Raw genomic sequence first — 15,666 nt, forward strand, 5'->3', positions numbered from 1 at the left:
AGAGAATATGTCTGTCATTTAATTCCATGGGCTTTAAATTGTATAATTTGTCAGCAAACAGAAACTATCACTGATCGATTGCTGACATGTTTTTCTTATTTATGTTAAATTCACATGCCGAATTTCATTTTTATTATTGTGACATGGTACACTCTCAAATGTGACCGACCGAATACGGATACATCATCTACCATTACATCGATTTCATTTTGTGTTTGCCCTGCTTCATTTTTGTTACGTTTTTATGGACTTTAATTCTAAAATTCATTTTGAAGTACTAGCGTACTTTGTAAACATGTCTTATGTAGGGAGTATTAAGGAAAGATGATACATGTACAAACAAAAAATGGATGCCTGGCTTGGTATATATTTTTTGACCTTATTTCATTGCAAATGATGCAAATAATAATTTTATAGGATACAAAGAAATTGTAAACCTTCTGTGATGTTCAACATTCTACTCTTCTGGAACAATCCATATTATTTTATACAAATATTTTTCACTTCAAATCCCATTTTTGTAAAGCTTTAAATAAAAAATTAAAAATTACGCGGTGAAACATATTCATTTTATTCATTAAAACATAACTTAAGAGTCGTATTTTTCAAAAATTTTGACAAAAGTTTGTTTGTATCATCTGTCCTTAAAAAGAATAAAATTATGTTCAAACAATTTTTTGATAAATATATAGAGCATGAACTTGTACCCTGTTTGTGCTTATAATATGATACCTGCATATACATGTATTCAAAACAATCAAAATGATACAGTTGTAAAATGACACATTATATTTCGGCGACATGTAGCAATTACTCAATGTTAAGTTTTGTAACAATGAGATTGTCTTACGTTTTGGCACAATGCGATTGCCAAACTAGTTTCGGCAATCATATTTGGTGGCATATTTTTTTGGTTGTGCCATCTTTTTGCTGTATATACGTTCTGTGTTTTTTCTTATTTTTTTGCAAATATTGTTTATAAGTTAACCAATTGATATATATTGAGCGATTACCGTTTGATCTGATCAAATTTCATTTTGATCATTATATATATTTTCTTGTTTTCGTCATTTAAATAAATGGTATATTTCATCTAGACAGGACTCGCGCTGTGATGCATGATTTTTTCAAAAGTGGAAAAAAGAAATTCAAAAGTGGCGAAAATGATTTTTTTTAGATGTGCCATACAAAACTGTGTATAGTCTTGGCTAGCTCCTTTGTTTATTCAATGTAACTATGAAGATAAGTCCCTTTGTTTATTAAATGCAGCAGAGGTGTGAAAACTGAAATCTGCATGTAGAAATAACGTCTCGTTTGAACGCACACAGCTGACTAGGTAACTAGCCTGGAGCAGTAAAGGGATACAAACTTGCGTGAAATAATTAAAATAATATGGACAAAACAAGGGGAACAAAATCTTTTAAGAGATGAAGTTAGTAAATAAAGGATTTTAATCAACAAAATCTGGATCTACATAGATCGTATTTATAAACCAAAGTAGGGAAACATGACGAAAATTGATTGATTGATTGATTGTATATTGTTTAACGTCCCTCTCGAGAATTTTTCACTCATATGGAGACATCACCGTATGCCGGTGAAGGGCTTCAAATTTTGACCTTTACTCGGCACTCAGGGCCATTGAGCAGTGAGGGATCTTTATCGTGCCAACGCCTGCCGCTGACACGGGGCCTCGGTTTTTAAGGTCTCATCCGAAGGACCCGCAACTTTCACTTCAAAAACCAAAGTCAGTCGCGGCCGAGATACGAACTCACGACCTCCCGATCACGGAGCGAGCGCTCTACCGACTGAGCTACCGTGAACGGTTGACGAAAATTGTAAAGCATGGCTTAAAATTTTACCTGATTAAAATTGAAAAGTGGGGGTACATTACACCAAAAACCGACCAAAGAGTGAAAAAGAAATTGGTTTGGAAACAAAATTATCTTTGTAAATTACACTGCATCATTTTCAATTATATGAGCTTGCATAAACCTAGTGTCCAGGTTGTTAAAATAAAGTCGAATTTTCAACCTTATTTTAATTCCTTTTTAATTTAACTTTTTTCACCTAATTTTAATTCCTTTCTAATTTACTTCTTTTCACAATTAACTATTGAAATAATGAAAAATTCCATTAAAAAAATATCATTAATTGCATTAAAACGACCCCCCTCAGACACCATCCCCAAGCTAAAAAGAAATGTTATACGGAAGATGAAAATTTCTGTCAAGAGTTGGCTGATATCAATTCAAAATCAAATTAATTGTATAAATGTAGAAATAATTCCCATATTAGTTTTTTTTAAATGGATACTACCATAAGCTTTAAGCATTGCAATTTTAAAATAATATCTGTGACACATTTAAAAATAATGAAAACAAATTTGAATAACAAAAAGTGCATTGCATATACACATGTCGAGAAATAAGATGTAGGAATGCATTTCCCTTTTATCGCGCAAAGCGGCGAAAAATATTTTCCCTCCAGTGGGAGCCCTGCATCTTGATGATGGTGCTGATTTTATTTTGATCATAACTCAGCAAAAATAAGGCTGAAGTGAGATTGTGCAGCATGAGGAAACATAAATACAATGTAAATAAGCCAAAAATAGGATGGCCTAATTGCATTTTGAAGTTTAAGTTTTAACATGTTGGGGGATTAAGGATCCTTAGAAAATGAATTTTTTTTACACAAAAGCAAAGATAGGAGACTTTCGGCATCCCTCCTTGGTTAATTTTGATTGTTCGTTTTTCTAGCATTTGAAATATATTGAAATTCTTGTTTCGCTCTAAATTTACTTCGTGCTCATTTTTTCTAGATCTGCCATTAACAAAACTTGATCAATAAAGTGATATTTAAAGAAACCATTTCAATAACGAGTACTAACCCTGGCACCGTGCAATCTCCAATAGTTGATATAGCTACCTTTGCTGTGAAATTCCACAATAGATAGAGATGGACATTGACACGTATCCACATTTTCTGAAACTTCTGAATCGGAAGTATTGATTATTCTATTTCAAAATTAGAATTACATCCTGTAAATATATTTAGAATACATTTTTGACTTACAAGGAAGCAGTTGATGTTTATTTCCCATAACACTTTGAAAAGTATATGTTATTTGAAAGAATTATATTTTAGACATAAATCTTGTATGCAATTAATGACTGACATTCTAGGAAATAAATCATTTCCACCTGTGTCCTATTCATGAATGTTTAACACTTTTTTTTTTAATTTTCACTCAACATGAACTGGAAAGAACCGCAAATTTAGACTTAAACAGGTACTAGCTCAGAGGCAGTGGGAAGTAAGGTATCTTTATCGTGTTAATGCATATTGTAAGGGCTTAAGTTTTATGGTCACATCACATCCGCAAATTTCACTTCAAAGTTTAGAGCGCTTAACAAAGAAAAAAATGCAAACCTATTTTCATCGGTCTGTCGCTGCCGAGGTTTGAACCAACGAACTTTGGCTTATACACAAAAATAGAGACTGCTTGAAACTATTTTGTTGTCCTCCACCCCATCTTGCTTAAACTTAGTGATTATTTATCTAAAGCGTTATGAAACATGGAAAATGCATACGTCAAAAAATTGCTGACACGCCCAGTTCATATCTCCATTTGATTTTTCAGTTCCATCGATTTTTTTTTTCATTTAAATCACTCGACTTTATTTTTAATGTGCATTAGCTGGTCTAGGAAATGGCTGTACTTTCGTTCTTTATCTTCATGTCATTAATTTGATTTAAATACTTCTAAATCGCTTGGACTTAGACATTAAATGGCAATGGAAAAAGGAAGAAGAATGTGTAACAAATTAAATGATGTATGCATACTCTATGTTTAATCAAGCTTTTAGATGCCATACAATGTAAATAATTAAGCAAAGTTTAGCTAGTTGAGGCGGAGGACGGTACGCGAGCTTTCTGTTTTTTATATATATTAATCAAAGACTACATGTATATTTTTTAACAGTTTCAAAACATCATTGTTGTATTATTGATAACAAGTATTGCATATTAAAATACAGAAACTAGGACAAAGTGTTTCGATCAAGAAAAATTAATTAGGAAGGGGGAGGGGCAGTTCCCAAGTGCCTGTAACTGGAAACACCACATCATTCATGTTGATGTTATTTTTTCTCAATATTCTGCAAAGTGACAAAAACCTGAAATTGGATATCCCCAGCTGATTTAAAAAGAATCATTTTGCTGCAAAATTAGTATGCTTCTCTTCTTTGTTTCGGTGCACGTACTAATTTTTGTCCTAATTTTCCTAATTAAATCAATATCAATATTTCAATTCATGCAATATAATTTGGAAAATGAGACGTGGAATTCTAGATTTTGTTTTTCTTAAATAAGTACATAAAACTGCTAAAATGTTTAATAAAAAATATAGGTGCCCAATAAACATGAAACAAGCTTGAGACTATTCTATAATTCATGGATTATATTACTTATAGAAATTATATTCATTGACTTTTGATATGAGTTGTCAGGGAATTCCTCTTAAACTCGGCATTCATCGTTGAATTGTGCACTTGATCTGAAGATCCCAAATCATAATCCACTAAGCATTCTTTTGAATATACTTCCATGATCAAAATATTAAAAACTCAAGGAGTTCGTGAAAGAACACCCAAAAGTACCAACAATTCTAGAGCCATCATTTCACAATATTGGGAAAACATTTCAAGAGTTTCATTGAATTTGTGCACAATATCTGATTTTTTGATATCCATACTCTTTTCCAAGTTTACAAAAATCAGTTAAACTCATTTATCAGACTATATAAATGTTCATACAATGTAAAATGGAATTCATTATCGAATGGACAGAAATACATATCTACATTTCATTTATATGAACATTTAAATGGGGTTGGAAATAAAGTGAAATATTCCTTTACTCAATTAAAGAAAAATTAACTTTTAAAAATAGTTTATTAAAAAAGCGGTTTACTTTTATTGCATTTTGAAAATAAAGGGTCAAGGTTTGACTATGAATTAGCACTTTCAAAAAGTTCCTGTATGTACTTCATAGAAGTAGTTTTTCCGATGTAAAATTCAGATATATAAAACAAAAAACAACTTCCTCAATAACGTAAATACCTCAACAAATTAGATTTTTGAATTCCTCTATGCATTAATATATTTTTTTTAAAGTTTGAACATTTGTAACTATTAAAACGTTTTTTAACTATATCTTTCTGAGAAATTTCCATGAGGGTTGTTTGTTAAAAGTAGGTTATTTGCACTAGGTTTGAAAAAAAGTGTTTTGTAACATAATTTGGTATACATGAAACAGTTAAAAACGGTCACAGACTTTTATAATTGTTTTAAAATCAAGATGGTGAATATCATTACAGTATCACTACATTCCATAATATAGAATAAAAAAATTAAGTCGCAGCACACTTTCTCTCAGATATTTTTTTGTTTTTAAAAAGGAAATTATCTCAAATACATATATTGAAAACGTTCAAGAAATCTGAGTTAATGCATTAAAAGAGATTTTAGTTTGTTTCTTTTATAAATGTTTGAATAAATTGTATTCTTTTATAAAAGAAACAAATGATGTAAAGTTTGTATTAAGCGTGTTGGTTAATACAAAATTTATCTACTATAAATAATCAAGTTTTCATAGTTCTACTTTGCGAATAAGGTTCTTAATTTAAAAAAAAAAATGCTTTTCCTTGTAAAACTTAGATCTCCCGTGATTTGTGGTTGGATATGTTTTTTTATCCAACGAGTTGTGCGGTTTTTTTTTACCCCGAGCTCTGGGACTAAAAGAACAACGACTTGGATAAAAATTACAATGTTATCCAACAAAAAATTATGGGAAATTCTTCATATCCTATGTTGAACATCAATATGAATATTTTACATCGTTTTAAGTAGGAATCTATTTTATTTTACTTCACTTACTCAAAACTCATTGTGATGCCACAACTATGTGATACATGTATGTCAATAATCAAGTAATATCCACAAGAAAAAAAAGCAAAGATGGGAAAATAAGTGTTCATCTAAATATATTTAAAGTTATAAAAATCGATATATGATATTTAAATTGCGCTGTTCTATAAGGAAATTTTACCACCATGCAAGTATATTTTGACATGCTTCCTCTCTTAAACGTCATTAACAGTCATGCCCATTAATGATATTTCGTAGAATCAAAGCAAATTTAAGTAAAAATGTATTATTTACTAAAGCTTTGTTTACATATAGCTTACATGTACAAACAAGTTGATTAAATAATTAATTTTTTGCTAAATTCTTAAGCTGATAAGACAACTCTTTCATGAGCATATCATTTGAATTAAGTTCTCGATTGTGGACCTGTACTGGCTCATCATAATTGAAGACATCATCCGGGTAACTGGAGATACTGATCTTTTCTCTGTTTTCTGGTTCCACATACTGAAGATCCTGTAATGTTTTATCTCTGGTTTCATTATTTTGGAGATAGATTGAAGAGTACTCTTTATAACTACCGTCGTCAGAGGCCAGTTCACTACTATTAAAAGAGTCACTTAAGTACTTCGTATTAGAGGCATTGAAAGAGGCATCGGTATGGCAATCAATGACTGGATGTCTTGTCCAAGTTTCAGATTCAACGTAACCAGTGGCCCGAAGTGTAAGGGTATTGTAAACACCTTGCTCGAATTCTTCATTACTACCGTCCTCATTAAAAGAGGTTTGCTCCGTGTTGTTTCGTGAACTAAGTTTTGGTACAAGTACTGGTGTAGGCTGATTTGTCTTTTTTTCTTTGTAGAGAATGTTAGAAACAGGTAATATCTTATCGGATTTATCATTTGACGGTGCAAAATCTGTGCACAGAAAAAAAACATATTATTTCAGAATCGGTACTTCATGTTTTAACTTGTTATTAAAAGGATTTCAGTAATGAAATTGCAAGGAAACTTACCACCGCATTTCTTGCACAACGTTACGCCCCTTTGAAAAAAATGTACAATTTTAAATCAAAATTGTTAGATTTTAAATAAATTTTCTGATAAAAGAACATAGATTTGAATAAAATATACCTAATCTTTAGAAGCATTATTAAAATTGCGCTAGGGATGACTACAAGACTTGTTGAAAGAACAATGATAAACAGTTTTCCTTTATTTGAAGCACCTGTAATGAGAGGGAAAAATGAAACTTTGAACTTAATTAATAAAAATGACATTTTTCTTTATCTTTTTAAATAGTATGTTGAAATGAAAAAATAAACAGTATAAAATTGATTTAAAGATGGTATGTATTTGTCCTTCCTAATTCAATTCTTTAAAAAAAAAGAATCCTTTTCCTGCTGATTTTATTTTTAATTGAATATTTCACATGTTAATTAGACCTACTGTGCTCAACGCAGCCAAGTCTTTTGTCACAGGTTACTCCTTCACTGCAGTTGCATTTCTCGAGGCAAAGATAACCAAATGTTCCATTTGGACAAATTTCCTCACAATTTTCCCCAAATGTTCCAGGAACACAAACTGAAAATTAAAGATTTTATTAGTGCAAACAATTACATCGTAATTCAATGAAAAAGTATCCTTTGTAAATATTTCTCTCTCATGAATATACCCTAAAATCTTGAAAATAAGCCGCCGCTTATTTTAAGTTTTGGTAAGAAAGTTGGGGCTTATTTTCAAATCCGGCCTATTTTCAAATTCCGGCTTATTATCAATGCAAAAAACTGGTAAGAGTAGAGAGCACAATCAAGGTTTATTTTCCATATAATCATTGAATAATATGTAATCGATAGAATGGGAACTACTTGTTCGATCTAAAATTAAAACATCATGAATATAATATAAAATAAAATGATAACAATAACACTTTGTTCAGTATCTTGCGTGTAGAAAAAATACTGTAAAAGTGAAAAGTTTGACAAGGAAAAAAAACAATTATAACGAATGATTTTAGCTCGTCAAAGTTTTCTCTCGTCATTTTTTTTATTCATTGGCATTCCCCGGTGTACGTTTTCTTTAGGTCAATGGTGTAATCGTCTACTTTATATTTTGAGAATGTCGATCCCGAAAAGATAATTTCATTGTATACAGCATATAAATTTACATGAAATATAAACTTGTTTTTAAAAAGTAAAAATAATATATAAGATATCCGCCTGCAATTGAATCACTTGATAAATTAGTCAAACAAACACATATTAAGACAACTCAATTATACGGTACATTGATATGTAATTACTACCAAGCCCTGCCGATCAGCAGGTTTCTTGCCTCGGGCAGTGTTACCTGACAGTTAAATGCTTTACAAACAAAAACTTTCTTTTATCCGTTTACTTATTTAATTATAACAACTTTAAACACATCGTTAGCTTGTACAGGTCTGGATGAGATAATTATTGTTTTATAATTTCATAAGTAGCTACAGTCGTATGCAGAAATTGGTAAAGGTTAAACGAATTAAAGAAAGATTTACACAGTTAAAAAATCGTCAGTTTTTAATCGTCGAATTTTTAAGACGAGGCAATCGTCAAACGTTTAACATTTTTCCTAAATGGCATTGTCATGACCGGCTTATTTTCAAGACTGGCTTATTTTCGAGTGATTTTTTAATGCAAGAAATAGGGGGCTTATTTTCAAAACCGGCTTATTATTAAATCCGTCTTATTTTCAAGATTTTAGGGTATATTTTTTTAACCTTAGACTACTCAATATATCACCTTTTCTCGTAGAGTTATAAGCCTTCACCAAACTGCTAATTCTTTAAATCATACTCCCAAATTCTGATAATAACTTGAATAAAAAATGTGTATATCACACCTGAGCATTTATTTTTGACACGTTCATAATAATATTCCTTTACTCAATTAAAGAAAAATTAACTTTTGAAATTTTGATTTTAAAAATAGTTTATTAAAAAAGCGGTTTACTTTTATTGCATTTTGAAAATAAAGGGTCAAGGTTTGACTATGAATTAGCACTTTCAAAAAGTTCCTGTATGTACTTCATATATAGTTTTTCCGATGTAAAATTCAGATATATAAAACAAAAAACAACTTCCTCAATAACGTAAATACCTCAACAAATTAGATTTTTGAATTCCTCTATGCATTAATATATTTTTTTTAAAGTTTGAACATTTGTAACTATTAAAACGTTTTTTAACTATATCTTTCTGAGAAATTTCCATGAGGGTTGTTTGTTAAAAGTAGGTTATTTGCACTAGGTTTGAAAAAAAAGTGTTTTGTAACATAATTTGGTATACATGAAACAGTTAAAAACGGTTACAGACTTTAATAATTGTTTTAAAATCAAGATGGTGAATACCATTACAGTATCACTACATTCCATAATATAAAATGAAAAAATTAAGTCGCAGCACACTTTCTCTCAGAAATTTGCGTTTTTAAAAAGGAAATTATCTCAAATACATATATTGAAAACGTACAAGAAATCTGAGTTAATGCATTAAAAGAGATTTTAGTTTGTTTCTTTTATAAATGTTTAAATAAATCGTATTCTTCTATAAAAGGAACAAATGATGTAAAGTTTGTATTAAGCGTGTTGGTTAATACAAAATTTATCTACTATAAATAATCAAGTTTTCATAGCTCTACTTTGCGAATAAGGTTCTTAATTTTAAAAAAAAAATGCTTTTCCTTGTAAAACTTAGATCTCCCGTGATTTGTGGTTGGATAAGTTTTTTTATCCAACGAGTTGTGCGTTCTTTTTTTACCCCGAGCTCTGGGACTAAAAGAACAACGAGTTGGATAAAAATTACAATGTTATCCAACAAAAAATTATGGGAAATTCTTCATACCCCATGTTGAACATCAATATGAATGTTTTACATCGTTTTATGTAGGAATCTACTTTATTTTACTTCACTTACTCAAAACTCATTGTGATGCCACAACTATGTGATACATGTATGTCAATAATCAAGTAATATCCACAAGAAAAAAAAGCAAAGATGGGAATATAAGTGTTCATCTAAATATATTTAAAGTTATAAAAATCGATATATGATATTTAAATTGCGCTGTTCTATAAGGAAATTTTACCACCATGCAAGTATATTTTGACATGCTTCCTCTCTTAAACGTCATTAACAGTCATGCCCATTAATGATATTTCGTAGAATCAAAGCAAATTTAAGTAAAAATGTATTATTTACTAAAGCTTTGTTTACATATAGCTTACATGTACAAACAAGTTGATTAAATAATTAATTTTTTGCTAAATTCTTAAGCTGATAAGACAACTCTTTCATGAGCATATCATTTGAATTAAGTTCTCGATCCATTCCTTTGTGGACCTGTACTGGCTCATCACAATTGAAGACATCATCCGGGTAACTGGAGATACTGATCTTTCCTCTGTTTTCTGGTTCCACATACTGAAGATCCTGTAATGTTTTATATCTGGCTTCATTATTTTGGAGATAGATTGAAGAGTACTCTTTATAACTGCCGTCGTCAGAGGCCAGTTCACTACTATTGAAAGAGTCACATAAGTACTTCGTACTAGAGGCATTGAAAGAGGCATCGGTATGGTGATCAATGACTGGATGTCTTGTCCATGTTTCATGTTCAACGTAACCAGTGACTCGAAGTGTAAGGGTATTGTAAACACCTTGCTCGAATTCTTCATTACCACCGTCCTCATTAAAAGAGGTTTGCTCCGTGTTGTTTCTTGAACTAAGTTTCGGTACAGGTACTGGTGTAGGCTGATTTGTCTTTTTTTCTTTGTAGAGAATGTTAGAAACAGGTAATATCTTATCGGATTTATCATTTGACGGTGCAAAATCTGTGCACAGAAAAAAATATATTATTTCAGAATTTGTACTTTATGTTTTAACTTGTTATTAAAAGGATTTCAGTAATGAAATTGCAAGGAAACTTACCACCGCATTTCTTGCACAACGTTACGCCCCTTTGAAAAAAATGTACAATTTTAAATCAAAATCGTTAGATTTTAAATAAATTTTCTGATAAAAGAACATAGATTTGAATAAAATATACCTAATCTTTAGAAGCATTATTAAAATTGCGCTAGGGATGACTACAAGACTTGTTGAAACAACAATGATAAACAAATTTCCTTTATTTGAAGCACCTGTAATGAGAGGGGAAAATGATAATTTGATCTTAATTAATAAGAATAACATTTTCTTTATATTTTTCAAAAGTTTGTTGAAATGAAAAAATAAACAGTATAAAATTGATTTAAAGATGGTATGTATGGGTTTTAGCGTTCGTCCTTCCTAATTCAATTCTTAATAAAAAAAAAAGAATCCTTTTCCTGCTGATTTTATTTTTAATTGAATATTTCACATGTTAATTAGACCTACTGTGCTCAACGCAGCCAAGTCTTTTGTCACAGGTTACTCCTTCACTGCAGTTGCATTTCTCGAGGCAAAGATAACCAAATGTTCCATTTGGACAAATTTCCTCACAATTTTCCCCAAATGTTCCAGGAACACAAACTGAAAATTAAAGATTTTATTAGTGCAAACAATTACATCGTAATTCAATGAAAAAGTATCCTTTGTAAATATTTCTCTCTCATGAATATATATTTTTTTAACCGTAGACTACTCAATATATCACCTTTTCTCGTAGAGTTATAAGCCTTCACCATACTTCTAATTCTTCTAATTCTTTAAATCATACTCCCAAATTTTGATATTTACTTGAATAAAAAATGTGTATATCACACCTGAGCATTTATTTTTTATACGTTCATAATAATTTGCACAGCATTTGAACTTTCTGAAACGAAAATAAATCAGATATAGGAAGAGTTATCAAATATTTTGTGGTGCAATAAACTAAAACCAAAGTACATCAGTTGATTTTTACATACATGAATCTATGATAAATTATCATACCTACAGAAGAAAATATGAGACAATATTAAATCTTCTGCTAATTCAGTTTTTGTGCAACAATATATTCAGGAGGTGGTATAAATGAGATGTTTATACTTAAAAATTCCAAGGATTTTCGGACAATTTCAAATCACAATTTTTTTTTCAAAATGAACAGCTCAAAAATTGCAACTTTTCAACATTATACACAACTATATAGCTATTCCCCACGATTAATTAACGTTAAAGGCTTTTTGATATCATTGATAGCTGCATTTTGAATAAAAATGAAACTCATAAATTTACGTACCTTGTCATTGCAATTGGTCATTTGCAAAATTATTTTGTTAAAAACATCCTGATTCGATACGCAAGAGCTTGTTCTATGTATAAACAAGTTCTGTGGGCGATACAATGACCTTGTCAGCAAATACTATTTATCAGTGAATCAAATGCTGACTGACGTTTTTCATACTAATTGTTAGTCCATAAGTTATATACTGAACTGACGACGGACTTTTTCGTTATTTCCCGGATCATGACAAGGAGCTTGCAGTTGCTTAATGAATTAAAGTAGACATTTTAAAAATGAAAACAAAACGTCTTTTCAACCCTTTGTTTGGAAACCTTAGATCTCTTACAAGCGACAAATTCATTAATTCCAAGGAAGTATTTTGGGGTATTTTTATCATGTTTTTAAATAGTAACAATTTTCTTCAATATGTATAAAGGGAAGATCAATGTATCAATGTAGCCGAGAAATTGGGCGCACTATTCTTGATCAAGAGGTTCGATTCTCATTCGTCGCGTCAGACGAGACCTTAAAACGTCAGGTTTCGTATCGTAATTGTTGTTGTTCCATAAAAAATATAACTGCTCAGTTTCCCTAACTGTTGATAATAGGTCAAAAATAAAAGCTTTTCACCTCTGTATACGAGTGAAAAAAGCCTAAATTGAACATACAATTATTATTTTCAATTGTGACAACATTAAAAGATTCAAATTTTCACAAAACTTTTAAGCATGTCCTAAAAATATTGTGAGCACAACAAATATACATGTAAAATAAGTGTATATTGAAGCAATCTAGGAAAGCTAAGTTATTTCCTTAAAAAAAGAACGTTTACAGTAATATTACAAAATGATATATGGGATCTTTTATCAAACGATTTGTTACATTTAATAATTTACTTTGAAAAAACGTAAAACTTTACCCATCATCCTCAGAGCACACACCAACACCTTCTTTCGAGACACCTGAGTCAAATACATTAAAATGATTTGAATAATGATATATATTATAACAGCCAAAAATAATCATAATGAATAAAAAATATTTTAAAAAATAATCAAACGTACATCCACGTTCAGGATTACACCTTTCATCAGATGTGCAGTCACATATTTCAAGGCAAAGCTGTCCATATTTATTTTTCGGACACTTCTCTGTGCAATTCTTGCCAAACCATCCACTAGGACAAGCTTAAAGCAAGATTTCAACAGAATATAGCAGTTTTCGTTTTTGCAAAGAAAAATCGTTATCAACAGTAAAAAATGTCTGTTCTTTATTGACAACTCGTGGAAGTCTTTTATGCTCGTATCTTCATTAATTACCTTTGCACATTTCGCTTTCTTTGTAATAATTATTGCAACATTCTTTCTCCTTTCTGTGAATAAATATCACAATAAATCTCTCAAATATCATCATTCTTCAATTATTTTTCAATATAAATTATATATTTTCATAAACTTTTTGACAAGGAAACTGAAAGGAAAAGGCTGCACAGGGTAAAATAATACGCAACATTTTTTCGACTGCATGACTGAAAATTTGAAAACTGGCCAAAGAAAATCTTTGATACTATGCACTTAAAATCAGTGTTTAGAATGACTCAACCGTAAAATTGATGCATATGAAGTATACAAATCGTTTTTTAATATCTACTGTATACAGGGTTATTTTCGCCCTTTCAAACTTGAAAACAATTTTGTCCCGCTTTAAATTCGCCCAATCATAATTTTGTTTAAGAAATTATACTGTATTCTTTGAATTCGCCCCGTTTTAAATTCGCCTAAATGAGAATAGGGCGAAAAGGGCGAAAATAAAACGGGGCGAAAATTTCCCAGTATACAGTATATACTACATGAATTTCTTGCATTCTTGATTGATTGATTGATTATATTGTTTAACGTCCCTCTCGAGAATTTTTAACTTGTATGGAGACACCACCACGAGCCGTTAGAGAGCTGCAAATTCTGTCCTATATTCGGCGCTCAAGGCCAAAGGGCAGGGAGGGTTCTTTTTCGTGCCAGCACCTACTGCAGCACTGGACCTCGGTTTATACGGTCTCATCTGAAAGACCGGTCTCCACGTCTTACAGTGGGATTTAAACCTGCGACGTTAGGATCAACTCCTTATTTCACGACTCTACACACGCTCTAACCTCTGTGCCACGCGGGCGATGCAATTTTGACACAGCCGACGGAAGGTTTATGGGGTCTGGTTTTTACAATGATGTACTTAAGTAAGGACAAAGGCAACAATGGGTTGTTGTGCAGATTCTTGCAATTTTTCCCCAAAAGAACGTTTTACCCGTTGTCAATGAAAGTCTGGAATGTCTTTCAACGAACCGTGACGCTGATGTTGATGCGTAATAGAGCCACGTTAAGATTAGGTCATTCATCCTGCCGTATGTTGAATCGCCAACTTAGTACCACAAAAACTGCATTTACAGTCGGCTATCATCGTCATTACAATTACCCTAAAACTAAAAGAAACCGACTGTGCTTTAATTTTTTGAGCTTGTCAATTTTACGTTGGTGTTCCTCTCATTGGCGCAAGAGGACGTCATTTGCCTCATTTTTAGCGTGTATATCCCCGGCAAATTGTATCCAGGGTTAGTCAAAGCTTTCTCTCAAACTGGCATATGTACCCACACGACTGATCTCTGTAAATGTCATCTTTTTTTCTCATTGAGCATCTGTCTGAGTAAGTGGGTTATAGGGTTTGAAATATCCAAGCTGATAACTTAATTCAACTAAAGACTGCCTTGTTAAAAGCGTTGATATCCCTATTTGAAGGATTAACACTCTCATGATCTTCATGCAAATGAGAATCAAGGCTATATAACAGATGCGCGAGGGAAAAATTAGTGATAATTTTCGATTTTTATCTTTTGGGGGCTATCGTCATGAGTCTCATGTATTTTAAGGCAAAATAAAGTGGAATTTGGTTACATTTTAATTCCAGAAAATTTTAAAAGTTAGATAGGAATGTGAAAAATACAAAAAGAAAAAGAAAATTGTTTCACCTTTAAAGTTTACCCTGCGTTTCTTTTTGCCTTCAGTAAATGTCGTTTATGGTTTTAAAGATTAAGGTTGCAAGACATTTATAACTTAATAAAACATTGGTAAAATTAGAATACATGTAGATAATAGAATATTGCATTTTTCTTCTAGGGAAATTATATATGAAAAATATTTTCTTGTATAATATTTGCCAACTTATAATCAAAACTTTTAAAATGTTATAGATAATTATCTGTTTAAAATTTCTTACTTTATAGAGTTGGAACACACCCCTGTTTCACTATTGATTGTTTTTATTCCTCCATACATAATCCTTATTACGAGGTAAAGAAGGATAGAGTTAATCCTAATCATCGTGTTCGTGTTTATGGAATTTGATTTAATTTTAATGAAATGTAACTTTATATATACTGTCATGTACAATTGATATACTTAAAATCAGGAAATAAACAAATTTAGGAAATATAAAAAAGTATTATAAGGTAAATTAATAATT

General features: G+C 30.9%; 2 protein-coding genes and 1 long non-coding RNA gene across 3 annotated transcripts; all 3 read right to left on the bottom strand.

Annotated features, from left to right (window-relative positions):
• Nucleotides 1-6,275: 6,275 nt before the first annotated feature.
• On the bottom strand, nt 6,276-8,836 carry LOC134270696 (uncharacterized). Its single transcript, XM_062752946.1, has 5 exons — nt 8,810-8,836; nt 7,379-7,513; nt 7,064-7,157; nt 6,946-6,974; nt 6,276-6,847 (listed from the first exon to the last, which is right to left on the bottom strand). Exons 3-5 carry the CDS (start codon nt 7,078-7,080, stop codon nt 6,276-6,278), a joined length of 618 nt encoding a protein of 205 aa, XP_062608930.1. The 5' UTR covers nt 7,081-7,157; nt 7,379-7,513; nt 8,810-8,836.
• A 1,381-nt stretch (nt 8,837-10,217) lies between these two features.
• LOC134270699 (uncharacterized) lies at nt 10,218-11,569 on the bottom strand. The gene is made up of 4 exons (XM_062752947.1): nt 11,343-11,569; nt 11,014-11,107; nt 10,896-10,924; nt 10,218-10,798 (listed from the first exon to the last, which is right to left on the bottom strand). The coding sequence occupies exons 2-4, from the start codon at nt 11,028-11,030 to the stop codon at nt 10,218-10,220; spliced, it is 627 nt and encodes a 208-aa protein (XP_062608931.1). The 5' UTR covers nt 11,031-11,107; nt 11,343-11,569.
• A 1,453-nt stretch (nt 11,570-13,022) lies between these two features.
• LOC134270698 (uncharacterized) lies at nt 13,023-13,530 on the bottom strand. The gene is made up of 3 exons (XR_009992868.1): nt 13,476-13,530; nt 13,221-13,343; nt 13,023-13,118 (listed from the first exon to the last, which is right to left on the bottom strand). It is a non-coding gene; the product is annotated as an uncharacterized LOC134270698 (long non-coding RNA).
• Nucleotides 13,531-15,666: the final 2,136 nt, after the last annotated feature.

Source organism: Saccostrea cucullata, unplaced genomic scaffold, assembly GCF_032062105.1.
Source record: "Saccostrea cucullata isolate Sc308-1 unplaced genomic scaffold, CSIRO_AGI_Scuc_v1 ctg13943, whole genome shotgun sequence".
Lineage (NCBI taxonomy): Eukaryota > Metazoa > Mollusca > Bivalvia > Ostreida > Ostreidae > Saccostrea > Saccostrea cuccullata.

Coding starts and splice junctions, on each gene's coding strand:
- LOC134270699 (XM_062752947.1), bottom strand. Junction 10,799..10,895: donor GTTGTGCAAGAAATGCGGTG/GTAAGTTTCCTT, acceptor TTCTGTGCACAG/ATTTTGCACCGTCAAATGAT.
- LOC134270696 (XM_062752946.1), bottom strand. Junction 6,848..6,945: donor GTTGTGCAAGAAATGCGGTG/GTAAGTTTCCTT, acceptor TTCTGTGCACAG/ATTTTGCACCGTCAAATGAT.